Below are 21,513 nucleotides of genomic sequence, written 5' to 3'. Positions count from 1 at the left end.
TCTAGGGTATCGGAGAGAAGGTTCTGACGTCTTCTTCCTGAAGCATCCTAGTGGCATGATTCGTGCTTTCTTTCCCTCCTGCTAGCCACTAGTTAGGAGATTGTGTTTCTTACTAGTAAGATCAGTCATTTCCTTGATCTTTGGAAATATTCATCAATTGAGGCTAAGTTTTGCTTCCAAATTCTAATAAGAATGAAGTTAGTTGTGACTTGCTGCCACATTGAAGCAAAATAGTTGTACTGGCCATTCTTCTTCTTTGCTAGGAAACACGCTAGTATCTCGGCCTTCTCAAATTTTCCTAGTTCCGCGGAGCTTGTAATTCCTCTTGTACGTATGTTCTTCAGAACAGAGTCTTTCATACTGGTCCTGATGAAACACTCGAAGTCAGAAACTGGAAATTTGGGCTTCAGGCTTAGAATTCTGATTACTCTCTCGAAGCGGCGCTGTTCGGTATCTGAGATATTCGGTGAGGGAACGTGAATCCCACGTCGAAAGGCGCGACAGCCATCGCTTTCGGCGAATATTTTAGCAGAGTCCATGGAAAGTGTTGTGCCACCAATATTTCTAAACTTTGGCCCCTAGGGCAAGACCAGAAAGCAATCGGTATACCACGCTATACCTTCATGGCTCTCCAGGAACAAGGGTATCGGTTCCTCGCTGAATGCCTCGTGGAAGATCATCACGGTTAAGCCTAAATGGCATGCATTGTCTAAGAAGGGGTACATTATTAGGTATACGCTAGTCGAACATGGAATACTTTGCGTTCTTGAACCTCAGGAAGTGAGCATTTTGTCTGATTATTCTGATTCCCCCGTCATCCTTACCTAGCTCCATATCTCCATCCTTCCTTCCGTTAGTAAATTTTGCGTAAGAGAAGGATTAACGCAGCCATTCTGACCCGAGATCCTAATGGCGCCAAACTAGGTCACGTAAGATGAAGCGATTGTCTTTTTCATGGTCCTCAATTGTTTTACTTTCTGCTCTACTTGTAATCGTCTGCCTTTAGCTCCTTGTCCCCTCTGTTCGCCTGGTGAAATATTTTATCTATATTGAATCCAGGCTAGCTACAGTGATATTTGATTGTGTATCTGCGTTGCATGCATTCAAGGGTTTTCTTCTATAGGCCTCAAACATGGCTCGTTACTGATTGCAGCGCATCAACAACGATCTGATCGAGTATTTCCTAAGAGAGCGAGAATAGTGATCTGTGACAAAACCGAATGGTTAGGATACGTTGGCGCAGATTATAGTACGCCTTAAGACTTGCTCCGAATTCTGCAACATCAACGGGAACATGTCACACTGAGACCGGACGTGGTTGTGGAAGGTTAAATTGCGGAGGATCGGACTCAGCGTTCAAGGTACATGCTCCCACGCACAAGCTATTTTGCAGTAGAAGAGTCAGATAATTCAATTGTGAAGGAACGTTGGGGGCTGAGGATGTTAGGATTCGGAGAATAACACTGAGGCTACTAGTCTTAAATAGGAACAACCACGACATGTCGCTATCACGTCGTATTCCCTAACCACGAAACATCGCAAAGTTAGCAGGGAGCATTTGATCTATTCAATTTGTCCATAAAACACAGGGAGATACCCCCACTTACGAGGATGGCAAGTTGTAATCCTAGACCACTCCTTAACATATTGGCATAGGGTGGTATGAGTAAATGTCATTCACTATCCATGAACATATGGGAATGAACTTCGCACCATGTCTTGTTGCACCACCCTGCAAAGTAGACGTAAATTCATTTTAGATATAACTACTCTCACAACCCGATGTCGCTATCCCTCCCTAGTTCTTCCCTTTCAACACACGCCATCTTCACTCGTCGCCACAGGCCCAGAGCTTGAAGTCCTGAGCGACCACACGTTTGTGGAAATGAAGGAAAGGAAATGAAACGACATACTGTATGATGGTCAGTAGTACGCGCTCAGCAAGAGAAAGGAAATCGTAGGCCGTGAGGCGGTTGCCTTGCGCGAAGATGTCCCCGGCGCAGAAATCACATTAATGGGCTGGGTGATTCAGTGAAGAAAGCTATTTTGGTACTCTTAGTACATGCAGCTTGAGGTTTTAACCTAACCATTTCGAGCCATGCGAACGCGGTGTTTTCAGCCGAAAACAGCGACCTTCGGGGGGCAGTTGATAGTGTAACGTTGCATACAGCCAATTCCCCTAGCCGAATTGTGACGCGCTGGCCGTTCTCGAGCCTTAATTCTACTCTTGTTCTAGAGCTCGGGGAATGAATCGCGCCCACCACGGTGCCCGGTGTTGTCACCACGACGAGCGATCGTGTTGAAATGTGAACGGATATGTACCCGGTATGCGCCGACGAGCCCATATGAGGGCTGAGTTGTATGTTCAGCTATAGGCTCCCCCTCCAGCTTCTAGCATAATTAACATAGATGTTTAACCCCATTGATGGATTACATTCACTTGTCTAGGGATGCTGTCATGTTCAGGTAAAGTTTGTTGTAGGGAGATGATAGAGGTAAATCTTCCGAGAAGACTGAATACTATAAAACTTTCCTAGGGTGGAGTAACATAGTTAGCATTCAATGAGATAGAACTCGCGTGTACTGTGATAAGGCACCTCGCCAAAGCTTTGCGAGCGTTTAGCGCTGGTGTTCCCATCTTGTGGATAGGAATGACCAGTTCTGCAGAAATAAGGTTAGCTAATTAAAAGTAGTGTCGGCAATATCCTGGGAGCATCCATCTCGCAATGACGTTCTGCGAAGACGAGAAGTAGTTGGTTTAAGGGCACAGTCTCGCAATGCTTGGCTGTGTCTAATGCCCGGAATCACGTGGATTCTGCAGAGCTCCCAAGGTAACGTTACAAGTCTAAACGCACATGATCAGCTCTTTTTTTTTTCGCGTACAGCGTCTTATCGATAATCTCGTCACCCCATTTAATTGACATTGATTAGCACTGTTTGAGACACAAACCTATTTGGGCTAGCCATACCCTTCTAAAGTGCGGTGAACGGCCAAAAGCAGCCTACGATTTCTATATCTAGTCTAAATCAAGCTTGATCAGACTGCAGGCTTGCTCTGTCCCAGCTCTGGTTGAATAGTATCTTTGCTGGACCTGGTCAAGACGCGAAATTTCGTGCATTGAGCTTAGCCCTGGACGGCGCACTCGCGTAAAGTTTGAGCTCAAATCAAACTCACTGAGTATCATACGTCAACTTCATCGGATCCCAACGAAACATGGCCCGCTAGTGCGCTCCAAGCCTAATGTTCTCGCCGGATGATTTCCTCTGGAAGAAGGGAACACTGACACTCCCGCCGCGTGCTTTCTGCGCTGGCTGTAAAACCTTGAGCCCCTACCCACCTTACATCCAGGATGCGAGATGCCGCCATTTTGCATTCGTATGATTGGAGTCAAGGTACCTAAAATTTGGCCTCCGTACGTAAAACTTACCGAAGGGCTTTAGTCAATCGGGACAGAATGCAGGTTGATAAGGCTACCACAGCATTCCGATCCACTCGGGAAATACTGAGATCGTGAGTTGTCATTCCAAATCGGAACTCCCTGCATGTCCGTTCTCAGGGTTGGCCACTTGGATGCCTTGCCCCTCAGGAGGGATTGCATTGTCCGTGATTAATTCGGCTCGACCCTTTCGTTTTCGTACTATCATCTCTATTGTCATCACCCGGTCTATCATCATCCATATTCTTAGCTGTCAGAAGACTCGAGTTCTCTTTACATGTCTAATGTGATTTCGTTTCTCATATAATGGACTCCTTCTTTGGGTAACCCACCGCCACGCTACTCAAATATAAACCTTTGTGTTAACTCGACAGGCAAGGCTACAGTTCTTTTTATCCTGCTGCATTCTTCGCTCGTTAATTCTTATCATCGACAAAATGGAGAGCCGGCCAGCTAGCTCGCGATCCTGGTTACCAAACTTCCTTAGGAAATCTAAGCTGTTTGACTCCGATTCTCCACCAAGTGAGCGATCCCCCTTGCTACCGCGGACCGAGGATGAGTGGGGTACTGGCGAGTCTTACGAGCTCGAAAATGGAGACGAGACGAAGTTCCAGCTTATCCTCCAGGAGTTTTGGGTTCTCCTAAGAGGGTCGATACCGGTTATTCTTGCCTACACACTTCAAAATTCGCTCCAGACCGTGTCTGTTCTGATCGTTGGACGACTCTCGCCGGAAGCTCTTGCTACTGCCGCGTTCTCCTATATGTTCGCCATGGCAACGGGATGGCTTGTTGCTCTCGGAGGAACAACGGCAATTGACACTCTTGCATCTGCAAGCTTCACTGGAAGCAGAAACCGCCACGACCTGGGCATCATTCTCCAGCGGTCTTTTGTCGTCCTCACTCTATTCTACTTACCCGTCTCTATCTTGTGGGTTTGTGCGGAGCCCGTTTTCAAAGCCCTTGGTCAAGAGGACTATATCGCGCGGGATTCAGCAAAATTCTTGACTGTCCTCGTCCCTGGTGGTATTGGCTATATCTACTTTGAGGCGTTAAAGAAGTACCTTCAAGCCCAAGGTACGCATTTCGTTAGATGCGTTTGTTATTTAACAGAACTAATAGAAACATAGAGATTATGAGGCCTGGGACATACGTCCTCTTGATAAGCTCCCCATTAAGCGCTGGCCTGAACTATCTCTTCGTCTATACCTTCGAAATTGGGCTCCTTGGTGCGCCAATCGCAACGGGTATTGCATATTGGATATCCTTCTTTCTTCTCCTTGCATATGCCCGCTTCATTGATGGGTGGGAGTGCTGGGGGGGTTGGAGCCGCAAGTGTCTACAAAATATGTGGACATTTGCACGCCTCGCATTTCTTGGAGTTATCCATGTGGGTACAGAGTGGTGGGCATTCGAAATTGTAGCCCTCGCAGCGGGGAAACTCGGGACAATACCACTCGCGGCACAGAGTGTTATCATGACCACAGATCAGGTCATGAACACCATTCCTTTTGGTGTTGGTGTCGCTACTAGTGCACGTGTTGGCAACCTCCTCGGGGCACGCAACGCGAAGGGTGCGGCAAGAGCAGCAAACACGGCAGCTGTTCTCAGCATGGTGCTTGGAGCGGCTGTTCTCGCCGTTCTCATGGGCGTTAAGGATGTCTATGCGAAAATATTCAACGACGACGTTCGGGTTATCAGACTAACTGCAGAAGTCATGCCATATGTTGCGTTATTCCAGATTGCCGACGGGCTCAACGGCAGCTGCGGCGGCGCACTCAGAGGGATGGGCAGACAGCATGTGGGCGCCACCGTGAATCTTGTTAGTTACTATTGCGGGGCACTACCTCTTGGTATCTGGCTTGCGTTTCATGGCTGGGGTCTAGCTGGTCTTTGGGTAGGGCAATGCATTGCTCTGTATGTGGTGGGGTTCGCCGAATGGGCTATCGTCGCATGGAGCAACTGGGACTATCAAGTAAAGAAGGCTTTCGATAGGATGGACCCTGAAGACAGGGCTGAGAGGGGCGAGTCTGGGGAAGCCGGGTCGAACGAGCACCAATGATGAGTAAAGAAAGGCGGGCAAGACGAGACCATGATCTACGACTTCATGAAGGCAATATTATAGACATGTAGAGCTAACAGATATTATCTATGTGTGTAACTATTTAAAAATGCTTGGAGTTAAGCGAGCCGCCTGCCTTCAACTCTGCTCGCCAAACGTCATGTCCTTCAGCAACCTCGAAAAACAGAATCTGCAACTTCCCCACGCCGACGACGCCTCCAATTCCGTAGTCGGATGACATGTCAACCTCATGCATCACTAAATATGCACGTTGGCAGACTCAGCTGCCCGCCATTGTGAGCCTTATCAACGATACCACAAGGATCCGTCTCACAAGGTTCTAGTCGTTGATCCGGACCACGGAATCGGCCCATCAACTGCCATTCTGGTGGTTTCTATGCGAAGCTCTCCGAGTTCAACTCCCGAGAGATAGCAAATTGACGCTTGAGGATATGACAAACCACTTTACGACGGGTCCCTCTGCGTTGGCGATACGTAAGAGCTGCAGCGGAAGCAGCGGCATGCATAAGCTCCAAGGTTTTCATCCCTTACCCTAATTTTGTCTCTTTTCCGCCACGGCACAGATAAGGCGCCTCAAGCTTGGGATATAGATGCTGAGTTTTGCGGTTACGAAATCCTTCACACGTGTCGTCATTGGCCAATTCATCCGTCTTGGTCGGCCTGGAAGGCTAACCACAACATCCTTCCACCGAAGATGAAAGTTAGAGCTCCTCATCTAGCCAATTGACGGCAAGAGAGTCATCTTGCAGAGGAGATCGATGGACTAGGGTAGCTTTAAGCTGTTTACCTAACAGGTACAGGTCAAGAAGTAAGGAGATACAGGGGTCCTGATTTTGTTGTCATTTACTGCTGTTTTCCACACTCTCTGCTTTCTGTACCTTCTCGTTATTTCTCACCCTATTCAACAGGCAGACCCCATCTTTCTAAACATGAAGGTTTCTAATGTTGTTATGTGTTTTTCGGCCATCGTGGCCGCTCACAGCGACCACGATAGTGATCAAGAGCCACTTGCCGGTCCGCATCAGGGATTGTGGTATAATACATTGCCTGGAGATGGTGGCACTCAAGTATGTGGATTGACAGCGGAGCACAGCTTGCGAATCCGCAATTGACCTATCACACAGGCAGATTCTGTCTTCTCGGGCATCTCTACCTTCGGTCGCATCCAATATCACCCTTGCCTCTCAAGTCACCATGTGAGATACGATATCGCATTCATTGGTACCTCTGCCCGTAGCTAAATTATGTTTATGAAGGCGCTGAAAATCTGGTAGGCGCTCCGTTTGACACGGGAACTTCATACCGCCCAGGAGCCCGGTTTGGGCCAAGCGGAATCAGGCAAGGTTCTCGCCGCCTTAATTTATAGTATGTCTCCTCTAGCAGTCGAATGCTTACCGTTTGTTCCTTGTGGGCTTGCAGGCTCACGAAGGGTTGGCTTCAGTGGCGGCTACAACGTTCCTTTGGGCGCGAATCCTTTTAATTCTTGGGCTAAGGTCCTTGATTGCGGTGACATTCCAGTAACCTCGTAAGCACCGTATTCTCTGTTTCTTGAGTTTTTCTACAGCCTGCAAACAAAATGGAAAGATAACATGGACCTGCTTTAGACTAGTCTAGGGAAGCAGCTGACTGACTCGAATCTGTAGCTATGACAATGCTTATGCTCTCCAGCAGATTGAAGAAGGCCATAATTTGTTACTGTCACGTGCGCCGTACACGGACGCTTCAATACCCGGCCCTTCGAAGAAAGGAAGAACATTGCCACGATTGATCACGTTGGGAGGGTGAGTTTCCCAGGTGAATTCCAAGACCGGCCTAAGTATGTCGCAGTGACCACACCATCACACTTCCATTATTGCGCTCTATTAACCGGTGGGTTTCCTGTACTCTATTATCGGGAAACGAAGTCTCACAAGTTGGCAAGGGAATACGGTCCTGTGAGCGTGATCCACTTTGATAGCCATCTGTAAGTTGTCCTTGCTGCCATTGCAGCACCTAAGAATGTATGGATTGATCTAACCGTGCCGTTAGCGATACTTGGAAGCCAAAAGTTTTTGGTGGCTCTCCGAGCCAACAGGCTAGCATCAACCACGGAACCTACTTCTTCCACGCCGCGCAAGAAGGTCTCCTTGCCAACGACTCTAACATCCATGCTGGAATTCGCACAACGCTCTCGGGCCCGTCCGATTATGAGAATGACGGCTACTGTGGGTTTGAAATTGTCGAAGCTAGGGAGATTGACAAGATCGGCACTGACGGCATCATTAAGAAGATCAGGGATCGTGTTGGTACAGAGAAGCCAGTGTATCTGAGCATCGACATTGATACTCTTGACCCGGCCTGTAAGTTTGTTCTCGAACGCTTCTAAAGCGCAAGACTCATTCTTGAATGAACAGTTGCCCCTGCAACGGGCACTCCAGAAACCGGTGGCTGGTCGACTCGAGAGTTGCGAACAATCATTCGCGGTCTTGAGGGGGTCAACCTCATCGCCACCGACATCGTAGAGGTTGCACCTGCTTACGATACAAATGCCGAATTGACGACGATGGCCGCTGCGGTAAGTTGGACCGGCACACTACCAAAGGTACATGAAATAACGTATATAGGACGTGCTTTATGAGGTTATGACGCTCATGGTTAAGAAAGGCCCGCTTAGTGGAACAAGAAAGGAGGAAGTTCCAGAGCTTAAGGCGTAGAAGAGAAAATTTTATGGCCCCTCGCCCATGCAACTATGAAACGACACCGGGAGATGCTTTATGACGTAGCCTAGGACAAGAGACCGTAAGGAGGGGACAATCAAGTGCAGTGTAGATACTTGCTAGCCACCCCAAAACCACACACAAAAAACCAGTTGCACTCATCTTTCACATGCGTATGAAGGTGGGAACTTGATCTCTCTAAGGCGGAACTACAATCTACACCTGCACCTAAGCTTCGTATTTTGCGTGCTGTAAGGAAGTGGTTGTGGGGTGAAAGGGCGATCGGACTTCACCGCGTTCCGTCGTTTTCCGAGATGCTTGCAGGGTCGGCCTTGGCAATCCCATGAGGGGGGGATTTTCTTGGCCAATCAGCACAACAGGTTAGTAATCGCAGCACGTGCTAAGATTTGCCACAGATGACATAGAGCTTCTGTGAAATCAAAGACTCGCATTTTTCTCCACAATACACATCGTCGGTTGCCTCCCTGTTGTTCCGAACACTGAACTTCAAGGTATTGGAGCCTCCTCGACCATGGCTCTCCCTCGCGCTGCGGGGCCGCTCTTCTCTTCTACTACCTCGGTATTCCTCAAATTCACCGCATCGTCCTCCGCCTCACACCGATGTCTACAATGCCTCCGAACATTCTCCTCGTACAAGTCCCTTGACCATTCCTCCAAACGGCAATTGCAGACTGTCAGCGCTCATCACCCCTCAACCCTGAACCCTGAACCACTCCCTCGCAATTGGGCGGTTCCCGATGTCTCAAGAGTGAGTGGGGCACCCGAGGTCACCAGTTCGATAGCGCCACGGTTGATGCCTGAGCAGCGCGAGGCTTCAACGCAACAGGATCGCCCTAGTATAAGTGTGTCTGAGGGTGAAGCTCAAAGAAGCCAACCGACACCGTCGCCCAAACCGCTGCGGCCGCGACGATATAACTTCGGGCCTCGGAAAGCGACCATCAAGCTTTCTCCTTCCGCGGTGTCGCACCTGAGAGATCTGCTCGATCAACCAGAGCCAAAGCTCATTCGAATAGGGACAAAAGCGAAGGGGTGTTCAGGGTTGGCGTATCACTTGGAGTATGTGGACAAGCCGTCGAAGCTAGACGAACAGGTAGAGCAGGACGGTGTCAAGGTGTTAATAGACAATAAGGCGCTTTTGAACATCATTGGCAGCGAGATGGACTGGCTAGAAGACAAGCTGAACCAAAGGTTTGTTTTCAAGAACCCGAATATTAGTGAGTCAAACCTCCACTGTTTTCGCGACCATGCTAACATTTCACTAGCTGAGCAATGTGGTTGTGGAGAGTCCTTCAGTGTCTCTTAGCTCCTTCTACTCCTATTCTACCGTAAATATTCCATTCTACTTTAGCATAGCATACCCGGCGCTACCTCAGCATTTGAGGCTAGGGAGTCCATTCCATTATTATCTGCATCTGCTCCTCTCCGCAATATCAGAATTTCCCAGGTTCGAAATCCAAGACCGTGACGGTTTGCATGATCTTCGATACGAAGTTAACGAAAGCGAGATTCTCCGAACTCTTGTTTAGATAGTACGCTGGATCCTCCTCGTCCTCGAACTCAACAACGAATCCGTGCGTGTACACGCCCTGCTCCACTGTATCTCAGCCTCAACGAGATGGGGGGTTGACTACCCAGTGTCCCTTAGGACTATTGTTTCTTCCACCCCACGGAAGATTCCACATTGGATTTCTTGGTGGTTAGGTGAGTGCACTTCTCTTGAAGTGCCAGCATGCGCTTGCATGCCTGGAGACATGTTAGATAGAGCAATTGAATGCTTTCAAAGCACTGACCTCGTCAACTTGCTCGCGATTGGTGCTTGGCTTCTACCCGAACAGAACAATGTGAATGATGGTCACTTTCAGGCAAATCCAGAGCGGAGAACTGACAATACATTTCTATGAGTGCGGAGTCCGTAATATGATGGATGTCTGAGAGATCGGGTTTATGTATGAGTGCTGAGTGGGGATAGATGACGTTTAGATGCCAAGCATTCAGATCCATCATGGTCTGAAGATCTCCGGGGCTGTAATCCGTATGCTTGTCGACACCAACAAGAGGTGAGAACCCTCACAATGCTACAGCTGCAATGGCTGGCTGCATGAATATTAATTTCTGTGACTTCAGTTCACCCACACACTAAGCAGCTTATCCGTCAGGCTGCAATCCACCCTCCAACGCGTTGCACCTCTCAATTGCTCCACCATGTCCATAGCAGCGACGCTCCCCGATCAGCTCGTATACCTGATTATTCGCTTCGCGACGTCTATTCCCGACCTTCCGCTATCAATAACGGCGCCGAGAACTACTACAACACTTTCCCTTAAACAACTCATCCGACCAAACCTGCCTCATGCCCATGCCTCATCGCGTCTTCGCCTCATCTATGCTGGCAAGGTCCTCACGGATGCAGCGCCCTTGTCTACCTCATTAAGGATTCCACCACCTCTGCCGCCCCGAGATGGAGCGTACAACGAGCATGGACCTGGCAGCAAGAGCAAGGGGAAACAACCTGTTCGGGAGTCACCTGCAGAAGGCGAAGGAGCAGATACACAACACCACGGGGCACAGAGGTACTATATACACTGTTCGCTAGGAGACGCTCTATCTCCCGCCGATCTCGTCGCAGAAGCCGCCGGAGCCCAAAACGCCGAGATCGCTCTCCAAAAGCAATACCAGACGTCGCACCCCTCTAGTACGCTGCGACGCTCCAGCACAAGCGGAGCCAATGCGGGACGGAGGAGAGGAAGTTCGACGACGACTCCCGCGCCGCAGGGCTTTGACAGGTTGCTAGCGTCTGGGTTTACCGCGCCGGAGGTAGCGACACTAAGATCGCAGTTCCAGACCAATTTGTCGTATACACATACCCCGGACACCATGCCGAGTCCGACGGAAATGAGGGCGATGGAAGATAGGTGGTTGGACTCGACAGCTACGGATCCCTCTCCTGCCCTGACGGGGGACACGGAAACGGGATGGGGTGCTGGGTTGACGGTAGAGGAGGGAGGTCTGGATGATATGCTATATGGGTATCTAACGGGCTTCTTCTGGCCTCTCGGAGCGCTGATATGGGGATTTAGGGAAGAGGGCGTCTGGCCGAGGAGAAGACAGCTTGCGGTTGTAATGGGGGTGGTGTTGAATGCGGCATTTGGGTTCTTGAGGTGGAGCTCTTGAGCTCGGGAACCCCACCGAGGCTCTTTTACACTTCGTCAATAAGCCATGTTCATGGGTAGTGAAGCATGGCCGATTCATTAACTAATTCAATACAACGACTAAAATCAACCCTAAGAGCAATGGGGATTGAAGCGACTTGACGGTAGAATTACGTGCCGTTTAGCAGCAACCTTTTGATCCTATGTTTTCGTCTCAGCCCGAAAAATCCCAGCACATGTATGACTCTTACCCCGGTCTATGATCCTTCGGTCCAGGTATTAGTTTTCAGTCCTAAGCCATTGAGGAATCTCACTTCTCCTAAAACCACCTGAGGCACGCTAAGCCACGGAAACTACGGTTTTCAGTATTGACACTCAATCGTCCTGTTCCAAGACCCTCGACAGAGAAGGGTTATTATTCCGCATTCTAAATGTGAGCACATATCGCTATTGACTTCGCAATTCAGTATGGGTTTCCCAAACTAGCAACTTCCTGCTTCAAACGCAGAAAGCTGCAAAGAATATTCCAGAATTGCCCGCAATACAGTCATTCTAAAAAGTCTGCCCCATAGCCTAAGCGCTTAGCTGTGGTCCCCCAGACCTTAAAATAATTTCCCCTACCTAATTTAGTAGTACAATTGTTACCTACTATCTACAATCTATGCCTACTTAATTTAGTAAGGCTATTATTACATATATACAAACTTGTTTTAATATTAGGATGTTAGTTTTTTAAATTACTAAAATCATAGGCATATCTTATAAGTCTATTGATAAAATCTCTACTGTAACAGCGAAGGCAAGAAAATAGGTCTAAATGCGGTGTGAATCCACTTAGAGGCATATAGGAGTGCGTGGGGACTTAGAAATCTAGCAATTCTATTAACACCTATAGGCCTTGTATAAAAGAATATTAGAAAACTACTAAGCTAGTTAAGAAAAAAAGCGCAGCTAAATACTTAAAGATATAAGTAGCGTAGGGGGCAGAGCAGGGTTAGAGCAGATACGCAGAACCTTTAGATATAAGTTTATTAAGTACCTTTAAATAAAATAATTTATATAAGGTATTACACTACATACAGGGAAGGTGCCGCCCTACTAATACTTGAAGTCGACAAACCCTTCGCAGATGTACCCCTCGTGCGTCTCACATTTCCTCTAGAACAGGTTGTCGTTCGCGTTCCAGTCGGATAGGGAGTCGCTTCCGGAGTGTATGCTGGTGTCTCCTCAGAAGCATCTGCAGGATTAGTGTTGCCAGGATCAGAAGCTATTCCATTTGCCATATTAGCTAGTCCTATGGGATATTTAGTAGTCTGAAGCTATGAACACGTACAGCTGTTAAGGCAAGTAAACGAGTTTTCGGTACATGTCCCTAGCCGCCAAAAGTAACGCAATACTAGATTGAAGATAAGCACGCCCCTCGCTTGAAGTTTGAACACTAGTCGCCATCAGCGGTGAATTGGCAATTTGCGCATGCTTGGATGGTGGGACGTTTATGAGGCCCTGATTAGGATGAGCATATGCGTTACGAGACAATAGAAGAAAAGCTGGGGTACAAGCTTAGCATGAGAAGCTCTGGCTTTTATGGAAGGTTTGAACAGAGTCCACCTCTACTGCATTTTCTGGCTGTGAATAGGCGGTTAGGGCGAATGAAGTAACAGTGGGATGAAGTGTGGAAGTAGCATTTTGGTGGATGAAACTTGAATTCGTACCTGAATAGTGATGAGCAAGTAACCTGAAGTCCTTATTTCTCTACACCTTTAGTGCTAAGTCGCGTGTTAAATGATACTCTGAACGGCGCCTATGGCGACGGGAATCCGTAAGTATACGGCAAAATAGAGCGAAGGAAATGAACGAGCCATCACACGATAGGTGAATGAGCCTCCTTTAAACAAAAAGACCCCGGTGGCTTATTCCCATGTCGAGATTTGGTTTTGTCAATGTGGCTATTCAAGAGCTGCGGTTTGAGATATTGCCTGAAATGCAACTTCTCGAGTCAGGTCCTAGCGCAAAAAGAAAGTAACGCCGAGGACGAATGCTGATGCTCGACGAGACTCGAGTTTCGTCGTCATGTCTCTTTGGCTTAATGAGCCGGTCATGCAAATCTAGCCGCTTCTTGATATCCTTGCTCATTTCAACCAAGTGTCTCAATCAAAGCTTCACAGGATACTTCTTCCTAATCCAGCCCCCATACTTCAGGAATGCGAAAGGCACAGGAGTTACTGCCAACGTAACAAACCCCAACAGCGTGTTTCCCCAGCCCAGACCCAGGCTCTCGTACACCCTCGGTCCGACCAATGGTAGGAGCGCTCCAAATATACACCGTAGGCAGACAAGTGCAGCAACCGCTGAAGCTGCTGTTTCAAGAAAGGCATCGACCATGTATGTCTGACATGGAACGAAGATGCCGAGTAGACCGAAGCCGTAGGGAACGAAGGACAGGCATGGAACGATCCAATGGACTTTGTGGTGAACAGTCCATCCATAGATGAATAATGCGACAGGCATGAAGGGAGCGAAGTAAGTAGTCGTCGAGAGGCGCATTTCAGCTATTGACTGCGTGTTACCAGAGATAGAAAGTTGAGGGGGGAACCTTACGCTCGAAAACACCATTGTTCTTTTCTCGCAGGCGGGTCACGTTACGGTCGTTAGATTTCATGATAACTCCAAGCGCTATCTGCTAAGTTTTAGGTATGCGAAAGAATATTTAGGCGTAGAAGTAGACATACAAACATGCCAACTCCAACTAAAGTCATGATTAGCATTGCCGAGTGATTGCGCGAGCAGGTTGCTTACGACCTAGATATGCAAGTCCGGTATATTGAAGGGCGAAATGATATCTATCCTGAAACACTATGGGTATTGTGGTAAAGAGTAAATCTTCTCATAGTTAGAACACACGTCATAAATATGAATATGCCACTAACATAAAGTGCCGTATACGATACTAACATAGAGTGAGATTAGAAAAACGATTGGCGACTTGAACAGGAACTACGAAATATAGTCAGTATTGCTCCTCCGATATATGTCAGAAGCCATACTTTTACTGGCCTCACAATGCTCCTGGCCAAAACTTCATGTGGCGGCAATCGCATCTCCAGATAGGAATGGAGATCATCTCGTCCTTGTTCCTTCTTGAGTCGCCGTGCCTTCTTTTCTAGTATTGTGGGATGGTTGGACTCGCTCATGAAGAAAACCATGATGATGTTGAGTGGACCACTGCCCATCAATAGGACCCAATAAGCCCAGCGCCACCCAAGATGCTCGGATATGAAACCTCCCGCAATAGGGCCGACTAGATCCACTCCAAGTCAGTTCCCATTCTCTGACGGTGAGGGGGGCGTGCGATACATACTGATAGGAGCGAGAGATGGTGTGCCGATAACGATACATGACGCTGCTGCGCGTTTGTGCACTGGAAACATCTCCAATAACAGCTGACACAATAGTCATGATCGCTGATCCACCAATTCCAGCCAAAAGACGCATGACAATCAAGCTCATCATATTAGGTGCAAAAGAACATCCTAGTATAAACGCGTTGAAAAAAGCATTCGAAGCATTTATTACCAGGACTCGGCCATAAATTTCAGATAATGGAGCAAGAAAGAGTGGTCCAACAGCATATCCAAGAACAAATATTGATATCATTAATGTTCCGATCGTTTTAGAGGTGAGCCCATACTCTTCGAGGGTCAGGGAAGTTCCAGGTGCGCATAGTGAGGATGCCATTGGGGAAAACGTGGAGCTGGCTGCCATGAAAAACATGAGGGTCCATTTTTTCCCCCATGTCCAATTCCTAAATACCAATTAGATAACACTCATTGCGAGATGTTGCTAGGACTTGCTGAGGATTCGCTGGATCATCACCGCTTTCCCACCCCACAAGGCCGTTTTCAAGGTCCATTACAACGAGACAACGATCACCAATTGCTGTGGTCGCCTGGTAAGGTTTTTCATGTTGGAAGTTGTCTTCATCTACCCCCAGTTTTCCCAACGGCTCTTTCTCTACATCTTCTGGTAAGCTCGTTTCAGAACCACCTTCAGCGGACTTCAAATCGGCCATAGTAAGGAACCATACATTCTACTAAGGTGCGCAAAATTGTACGAAAGAGTAGAAGGGATAACGAGAATGAAGAGGCCTAAGTATGTACAAAGTAGAATCTTTAAGAAAGTTCATGTAAAACAAAGAGCTCTAGCCGGCGAACCGCGGGGTAGTCCATCACCTCGGTGATTCTTGGTACTTAGGCACCGGTCTGGATATGCAATTTGCGAGATTTCGAGTTGGCCCTTCTGCGGGGATGAGTTTGAGGTGTTTCCGTCACCACGGAAAATGAAATCCGGCAATCACTTGAGGTTAGAAGTAGCCTGATAACGGCAGCTACTGCACGGTGTCCTTTGGGTGTAGAATAATTCGTTTAAAAGGTAGAAATTTAAATGCTCCTTGCTTTTTAGGGTTTTTAGCAGGTTACTGTGACGGCTGGACATAATATTAGAGAATTAAGATTGTTGCGAACATAACACAGATGCCTAGTTTCTAGCAAGATCCATCTTTAAAGGCAGCATAGAAAATACCTCCTTAGTAATATATGAAGTCGACGAAAGATGTGTGGTTGGAGGAAAACGGTTCCTGCTGGTATTTGCGCTGACCACCAAGCCATCGTTGACCCACCTAAATAGAAGAGTGGAGATCTTAGATAATAAAGCCTTATATTAAAACATTTTAATAAAAAACTATAATAACTTTATAAAAAAGTATTACAGTATTAAAAAAAAACTATAAATGTTAGTTAGCTTACTTCTCTAGATGGCTACGCATCTGGTAGTAGGTTTCTTCTCTGCGTGGCTACGCACGCGGTAGGTGGTGGGCAGCTGTACGCTAAGCGTACAGCCTGTAATAAGAGTAAGTAGGCAAAATTTTTCTTATAATTAACTACTACTCTTTTTTTATACAAAGAAAAAGAGTTGTTAAGTATATATAGCCTTTAATATATAAGCTAGATAGCTAACTATTTTAAGTAACTTAATTTAGCTATACGCATGTACAGACGCAGCTATACTTATATAAAAACGCTAGTAAAAAATTTTTTATAAATTAAGTTACTTACTTATTACTTTTATATTATTATTTTTTATACTATTTTTTCGCTTTTTTCTCTTTTTTTTGTATAGAGCTAATAGTATACTACTAGTCTACAACACCTGCTAGCTTTTTAGCCTACGTACAGCATTCTTTTTTATATAAAATAGATTATATGCTTAGCTAGAGCATAAAGAAGCTCTTGCTTAAATGCATAAAGTAAGTTTTTAAAATTCTATATTATTTAGCTTTTAAAGTCCTTTATAAAGCAAAACAGCTTATACACTTCTATACACATATAGATAAAAGTGTCTACTATATACAAATTTTATTATACTTAGAAGAGACTTATTAACATGTTAAAGTAGTCTACTTTATAAGTTTATTATATATAAAGGGTTCTATAACAAGACAGTAGAGGAAGAGACGAGTTACTTGTTTGTACAGCTGTTGTTAGAGGGGGTGCTAGTTAACTGTACAGTGGCTCTTAAAGAGCAAGCTGTTGTGCGGAGTAACAGGTTAGCTCTAGAGCTTGCAACAACTACTAGTCGCAGTGGATGCCTCCTCTGTGTGGCTACGCACGTAGTAGATAGGTACTATAGCTAGTTACAATCCTTGCTTCCTAGAAGCACGCGGGTCGATATTATCCCTAGGGGCAGGGCGGAATGCAAGGGGCCGACGGCAGGGTGTACAGTCCTGCGTAATGGCTAATGGGCTATTAGAGTGAGGTAGAGTGACTAGATCGTGGTTTGTCCCTGTAACAGCAGTATAGAGGCTAGGTTAAACAGTCCTGTTAGACAGAATTAGAGGCATATATGTTGCAAGATATATAAATAGTATTATAGCTCTTTAGAAAGCTAGAATGCTACTTAGTCTATATAAAAAATAAACTAAACTTTAAACACACCTTTTAAAGGTTCGTTTAAGCTAAAACTATATACATATCTAGTAGTGCTAAAAACAAGTTATTTAAGTCTAAATAAGTCTGCCTAGTGCAACTTATTTAACTTGCTTAAGCTTGTTCTACCTTCTTAGCTTGCCTTCTTATTAGATAACGCATTCTTCTGTAATTATAGGCAGCTACGCTGCCTTTGCGTCTTTTAATTAGTCTGTAAGTAAGCTCTGTTCTAATATAGCTAAGTTATAAAGCACTGCAGGTAGGGTTACACTAGTCTAACTATAGACTATAACACGCTGCCTCTTCTTCTAAGCAGCGTTCTTACTGCTTTACTTACATAACTATGTTAGTAAGAGATTATTTATTAGGTAAGTGTCTACTTACTAAAAGGTGTCTGTTATGTCTACTTTATTTATACTAAATAGCTTACTAGTCTTACTTGTTCTATTATCTACATGCTACCTATTAGCTTAATCCTTTTTATTAGATAAAAATAAAACCCTGTAACATTTACTAGTTATTAGAGTTATCTTATATATTAACTTTGTCCTTAGACAGGTGCGTTAAGTGTGTAAAAAATAATAATTAGTAACGTACTTTATAGGCAAGTTGCTTACACACCTAAGTTGCTTACTTTTACTAAGACTTTACTACACTACTTTTTTTTACACTAATGTATTTCTAACAACACTACTTAGATATGTTAAAGGAACATTAAATATAGCTTACACTTTAGGCTTTTAAATAAAACATAACACTTTCTAAGCAACATACTGTAGCTATTTATAAAGGTTTTTAAAAGATAATAAGTAACTAATGCACTAAATAACTTTTTTAAGCTAATTATATAGCTAACTTATAAAAGCTAAATAATAATAAAAAGTAGGTAATTATTTAGCATATACTTAAGCTAGATGCGTAAGGATTTCCCCTCTAGCTAGTAGCTATAGCTAATATAGCTAATTTTTTACACACTAAGTGTAATATAAGCTATGTTAGTATAAACTAGCTTAATATATTTATTAAGTGTTACTTAAAGCTTAAAGTAAAGTTTAAGTGTAAGTATAACTATAAAAAAGCTTTTTATAAAATTTTTATAGTAATTTAAAGCTAGTTTAACTTTATAAAGAATATTAAAGCTAAGTATAGTATTTAAAATAATAATATGTATAACTTTAATAAGATAGAGTTTATAATAGGCTAAATATCTACTAAAGTAGTTGTTATAAGTTTAGAGAGATAAGAATAGCTAAAAGTAGTCTAGCTAGGTAACTAGAAGTAGACAACAGCTATCTAGAGCATTAATGCTAAAAAGTAGGCTATTCTACTTTTTATTATTTTTTAGGGTAGTAACTACTTTTTAAACTAGTATAAGAAGAAAAATCTACTTTAAAATTAAGTTATTATAATCTTTAAGCATAGCTAGACTACTAATTAGCTTAGTCTAGACTAGTTAAAGCACTTTAACATGTATATAGAAAAGTGTACTGTTAGCAGCTACTGTCTGCTAGTTATTAATAGCTATAAAAGCTATAACTTATTTTATTTTTAGTAATACTATAAAGATAATAAGATTATTACTATTTATATACTTTTTTACTTATTACACTTTTTATAGCTACTTAATGTAGGTTATTTTACTTTTTTTAAAAAAGTGTATAAGCGCTAAGCTAAAAACTTTATATATAACTAAATTACTTATATTATAAAAATAAAGTTTTTACTATGCTTTAAAGTAGCTTATAATGCTATAATTACTTTTAGTAATATTTAAAAAAAGTTTTAAAGCACTAAATTAGTTTTTTTTAACTTATAATAAGTTATAATAAGCCTTAATGTAAAGTTATGCACTTTATTACTACTACTACTTATATATAATAAGCTCTAGTAGTTATAAACCTTAAGTAATACCTTAAAACTTAAGTTATAATTAATGCTTATAAAAATAAAAATTTAAAAGCATATAAATAGTTTACTAACTTTTATAGTTAAAGTGTTTAAAAAAGTTTTAAAAAAGGTAGTAATAATTATATATAAGCTAGTGTTAGTATAATAGAAAATTACTAAGCTTTAAGCAGCTAATAAGGCTACTACATAACATAAATTATATAAAAAAAAGTAGATTAAAGTAAAAAAGACTTTAATAATTTAAAAAAGCTTATACTTAACAGCTCTAAAAGAGTTTAGAGCGCATAGTAATAAAAAGAAGGCAAAAAAGCAGGTGTAAGCTAAAGTAAGTAAGCTATTCTAAAGGCGCTACAGATAGTGCAATTAGACTAGGCATAACGCGCAAATATGTAAGTAAGAAGTAAAAGTAGTATCTAAATAATATTCTAGGCTGTACTGTACTATATAGTGCTAGAGCGGGTTGTTATAGGCTATAATAGAGTTTGTTAGGGTGGGGTCTTAGCAAAAGTAAGCAACTTAGGTGTGTAAGCAACTCGCCTATAAAGTATGTTATAACACTTTTATATCTAACACTGCCTAAAAGCGTTTAAAGAAGGAGAGAGAAGAGCTTCTTTAGTCTACTAAAGTAGTAAAGGCTTATAAGCAAGAGCTTATATATAAGTAGATAGATTAGTTAAAAAAAATAGTAAAAGTAATAAAAAAAAGCGTTCTAAATAGAATTATATTTAAAAGTTATTAGATTTATTAAAGGCGCGCTGTGTAAAGTATCTAAAAGAGAACCTCTTTTCTTTAAACAAGATAGCAGCTTTTAAGGTAAAAGTAAAGAGTTAATTACTTTTTTAACTTTTTTCTACTAGCACTTATCTTTAAAGGCTGCTGCTATTTAGTAATAATAAGGCTATTCTTTTTAAGATAAATACTTTATTACCTAGCTAGTTTTTTTAGGTAAGCTTAGATGTACTTTTATACTAACTGCTGCGCATTTCTTAGGTTTCTAGCAGGTTTTTAAGTGTTTTTACTAGTAAGCTATTTTTTTACTTTACTAAATTTTTACTTTATATTTTATTTCTACATCTTTTTATTCTTATCTTAAGAGGGGAATTTTCTTAGATGATTTTTCTAGTTTTAAAACATAAAACTATAGGTATATCTTTATATGTAGGGGAAGCTTTAGCTTATAATTATCTTCCTAGGTTTATAGAACTTTATATAGTCTAATTCTCTTCTCTGCTAGCTTCTAAGAGAGTTAGAGTATCTTAAAGTTCTAAGTTTTAAGGTATATGTAGTCTCTAGAGTAGATCTCTAGTTCTAGTTCTTATGCCTAATTTATATACTATTTTATTATTTTTTAACTAGATTTAGCTTTAATTACTAATTTCTAGTATATTTTTTATAAATTTATTAGGCAGTTAATAGATTTTAGTAAGTCTATAAGTTAATTTCTATAAAGTATATAATAAAGGTAATAGCTAAAATTAGCTTTATATAGAGTTTCCTTTATTATAGCAGATTTTACAGTGTTAATAGTTGTGAGGACAGGCTTAGGCTCTTGCATTGCAGAGTATTAATAGAGTATGTCAGCTCTATTTCATCTACACTAGGATGGAGAAGAAAGGTAGATACAAGGCGCGTAGGCGTAAGGAGGTGACTGTGGAGGCGCTAGGCCTCTATAGGCTAGCGCCTTGCAAGGCCGCCTTGTAGTTATGTAACCTGCAGCTAGCTCTGCTTATAGCAGCTATTACATTACCCCCCTCTAAGAGAGGCTTATTTTTAAGTTTTATATAACTACTTTTTTACTTTTATTTTTATAACTAGGCTTTTACTTACTACCTTATTATCTTTATCTATTACCTATATATACTACCTGTTTTTATATGCTTGCAGCTATGCTTCTAACTAAGCTAGTAGTCTAGGTTGCTTTAAGTAGGCTTAGTAATAGTCTTTAACTTTATAAAGTGCTTCTATAAAGCCTTAGGTGTTGTACTATGTTAAGTTAGAGTTGTAAGTAGTCTAGAAAGCTTTATATTATAGGCGCCTTTAGTAAATATAGCTATTAAGTATTTTTTTACTAGCTATTTAGAGTTACTGTTAACCTTAATTAGTTTCTGTGGAGGATAAAATAGCCTGGCAGTAGCTGTTCAGAAGATCGGATGAAGTGACTCTGCTATCTAAGAGAGCTGAAGGCTCTCCTTATATACACCGAGCTTCGGAACATAATATCTCCAGATCCCGAGCTGCGTC

General features: G+C 43.1%; 6 protein-coding genes across 6 annotated transcripts; 4 read left to right on the top strand and 2 right to left on the bottom strand.

Moving 5' to 3' along the window:
- Nucleotides 1-125: 125 nt before the first annotated feature.
- BDR25DRAFT_361194 (uncharacterized protein) lies at nt 126-3,657 on the bottom strand (the record flags this gene model as incomplete). Its single annotated transcript, XM_033696376.1, has 26 exons — nt 126-578; nt 620-665; nt 749-843; nt 899-920; nt 987-1,009; nt 1,069-1,136; nt 1,163-1,205; nt 1,264-1,348; nt 1,380-1,434; nt 1,491-1,522; nt 1,604-1,638; nt 1,682-1,718; nt 1,777-1,831; nt 1,876-1,977; nt 2,054-2,352; nt 2,441-2,520; nt 2,585-2,661; nt 2,732-2,791; nt 2,852-2,900; nt 2,947-2,973; nt 3,044-3,092; nt 3,176-3,222; nt 3,280-3,312; nt 3,339-3,423; nt 3,453-3,535; nt 3,568-3,657. 26 exons carry the CDS (start codon nt 3,655-3,657, stop codon nt 126-128), a joined length of 2,130 nt encoding a protein of 709 aa, XP_033541818.1.
- Nucleotides 3,658-3,852: 195 nt separating this feature from the next.
- BDR25DRAFT_296200 (mate family transporter) lies at nt 3,853-5,532 on the top strand. The gene is made up of 2 exons (XM_033688901.1): nt 3,853-4,511; nt 4,565-5,532. The coding sequence occupies exons 1-2, from the start codon at nt 3,875-3,877 to the stop codon at nt 5,494-5,496; spliced, it is 1,569 nt and encodes a 522-aa protein (XP_033541817.1). The 5' UTR covers nt 3,853-3,874; the 3' UTR covers nt 5,497-5,532.
- Nucleotides 5,533-6,250: 718 nt separating this feature from the next.
- On the top strand, nt 6,251-8,227 carry BDR25DRAFT_94458 (Arginase/deacetylase). The gene is made up of 10 exons (XM_033699278.1): nt 6,251-6,584; nt 6,642-6,738; nt 6,792-6,882; nt 6,959-7,042; nt 7,161-7,298; nt 7,345-7,386; nt 7,439-7,480; nt 7,546-7,856; nt 7,911-8,071; nt 8,121-8,227. Exons 1-10 carry the CDS (start codon nt 6,447-6,449, stop codon nt 8,208-8,210), a joined length of 1,194 nt encoding a protein of 397 aa, XP_033541816.1. The 5' UTR covers nt 6,251-6,446; the 3' UTR covers nt 8,211-8,227.
- Nucleotides 8,228-8,745: 518 nt separating this feature from the next.
- On the top strand, nt 8,746-9,537 carry BDR25DRAFT_241312 (uncharacterized protein; the record flags this gene model as incomplete). The annotated part of the gene is made up of 2 exons (XM_033685740.1): nt 8,746-9,448; nt 9,497-9,537. 2 exons carry the CDS (start codon nt 8,746-8,748, stop codon nt 9,535-9,537), a joined length of 744 nt encoding a protein of 247 aa, XP_033541815.1.
- Nucleotides 9,538-10,285: 748 nt separating this feature from the next.
- On the top strand, nt 10,286-11,510 carry BDR25DRAFT_296194 (uncharacterized protein). The gene has a single exon (XM_033688900.1). It carries the CDS (start codon nt 10,437-10,439, stop codon nt 11,403-11,405), a length of 969 nt encoding a protein of 322 aa, XP_033541814.1. The 5' UTR covers nt 10,286-10,436; the 3' UTR covers nt 11,406-11,510.
- A 2,024-nt stretch (nt 11,511-13,534) lies between these two features.
- Nucleotides 13,535-15,452, bottom strand: BDR25DRAFT_328998 (MFS general substrate transporter; the record flags this gene model as incomplete). The annotated part of the gene is made up of 9 exons (XM_033692427.1): nt 13,535-13,932; nt 13,982-14,060; nt 14,113-14,129; nt 14,180-14,263; nt 14,311-14,377; nt 14,428-14,681; nt 14,773-15,185; nt 15,235-15,329; nt 15,369-15,452. 9 exons carry the CDS (start codon nt 15,450-15,452, stop codon nt 13,535-13,537), a joined length of 1,491 nt encoding a protein of 496 aa, XP_033541813.1.
- Between the last annotated feature and the right edge of the window lie 6,061 nt (nt 15,453-21,513).

The sequence above is a fragment of the Lindgomyces ingoldianus genome, assembly GCF_010093535.1.
Source record: "Lindgomyces ingoldianus strain ATCC 200398 unplaced genomic scaffold BDR25scaffold_42, whole genome shotgun sequence".
NCBI lineage: Eukaryota > Fungi > Ascomycota > Dothideomycetes > Pleosporales > Lindgomycetaceae > Lindgomyces > Lindgomyces ingoldianus.
This window is presented reverse-complemented; position numbering and strand designations above follow the sequence as displayed.